The sequence below is a fragment of the Malurus melanocephalus genome, unplaced genomic scaffold, assembly GCF_030028575.1.
Source record: "Malurus melanocephalus ecotype Western Australia unplaced genomic scaffold, MMel_1.1 scaffold_8756, whole genome shotgun sequence".
Taxonomy (NCBI): domain Eukaryota; kingdom Metazoa; phylum Chordata; class Aves; order Passeriformes; family Maluridae; genus Malurus; species Malurus melanocephalus.
Genome location: NW_026631986.1, coordinates 1 through 1140, shown reverse-complemented (window position 1 = coordinate 1140; position 1140 = coordinate 1). Strand labels below are relative to the sequence as shown.

The 1140-nt window shown below is 58.8% G+C and overlaps 1 protein-coding gene across 1 annotated transcript; it reads right to left on the bottom strand.

Annotated features, from left to right (window-relative positions):
• Positions 1-6: 6 nt before the first annotated feature.
• On the bottom strand, positions 7-1133 carry LOC130588651 (zinc finger protein 239-like). The gene is made up of 2 exons (XM_057389552.1): positions 1055-1133; positions 7-869 (listed from the first exon to the last, which is right to left on the bottom strand). The coding sequence occupies exons 1-2, from the start codon at positions 1101-1103 to the stop codon at positions 199-201; spliced, it is 720 nt and encodes a 239-aa protein (XP_057245535.1). The 5' UTR covers positions 1104-1133; the 3' UTR covers positions 7-198.
• Between the last annotated feature and the right edge of the window lie 7 nt (positions 1134-1140).

Here is a 1140-nt window from a genome sequence, read left to right as displayed (position 1 = left end):
GTTCCTGCCCCTGTGCTCATGCAGGTGCTTACAGGGATCCAGGAGGATGTGGAGACCACCAGCCAGGTGTCGTCCCAAAGGGGTTCGCCAGGAATGTGGGTCACCAGGTCTCTGCCCAATGTGGTTCCTCTGATGGGGGACGAAGTTGGAGCAGCGCACGGAGCTCTTCCCAAACTCGGGGCACTCACAGGGCTTCCCTTACTTGTGGTGCCGTTGGTGTCGGGTCAAGTTAGAGCTCTGGGTGAAGCTCTTCCCACACTGGGAACACTCATAGGGCCTCTCCCCAGTGTGGATGCGCTGGTGGGTGATGAGGGTGGAGTTTTGCTTGAAGCCCTTCCCACAGTCAGGGCAGCGGAAGGGCCTCTCATCTGTGTGAATCCGCTGGTGCAGGAGGACACTGGAGCTGGTCTGAAACCTCTTCCCACACTCAGAACACTCGTAGGGCCTCTCCCCAGTGTGGATCCGCTGGTGGGAGTTGAGGTTGGAGCTCTGATTGAAGCTCTTCCCACATTCTCGACACTCGTAGGGCCTTTCTCCAGTGTGGATCAGTCGGTGACGGAGCAGGTAGGCGCTCTGGCTGAAGCTCTTCCCACACTCCAAGCACTTGTAGGGCTTCTCCCCAGTGTGAAGCTGCTCATGAACCTCCAGCTCCAAGCCCCGGCTAAAGCTCTGGGTGCCTTCCTGGCACTGGGTGGATCTTTCACCCTCCGAGCACCCTGGCTGGTGTTTGCAGCCCCTCCTTGCACAAGATCTCCGCGACTTTTCCTCCCTACTGGATTCCTGTGCTGTGGAGATGCTCAAAACAGACTCTTCCATGATGTTCTGCTGGGGGGATTTGTCCTCCTTGGTCTCCATCCTCAGCTCATTGCCTGGAGGAGAAAGGAGAAGGAGAGGATGGGATTTGCCTCCGTGCCAGAGGGAAGGGGAAGGAGATCCCCCAAATCCAGCCGTGGCAGGACGGTGTTGGCAGCGGGGTTGTCCTGCAGCCGGGGCAATGCTGGGCTGGGAGATGGAGCAGAAGAGATGGGTAAAGGAGCCGTGACTTCCTCCTCACCTGCCTGGGGGTCCTGGGACATCCTCCTCTTCCTCACAGCCTCCTCCATCCAGCCAAGGTTGGGGAATGGGAAATCCTGCTTGGGG

What these genes read in the sequence shown, in the direction of transcription:
- LOC130588651 (XM_057389552.1), bottom strand. Translation starts at nt 1,103, where the DNA reads ATGGAGGAGGCTGTGAGGAAGAGGAGGATGTCCCAGGACCCCCAGGCA. An exon ending in GTCCCAGGACCCCCAGGCAG is followed by an intron (nt 870 to 1,054) that starts GTGAGGAGGAAG and finishes TTTCTCCTCCAG; the next exon opens with GCAATGAGCTGAGGATGGAG.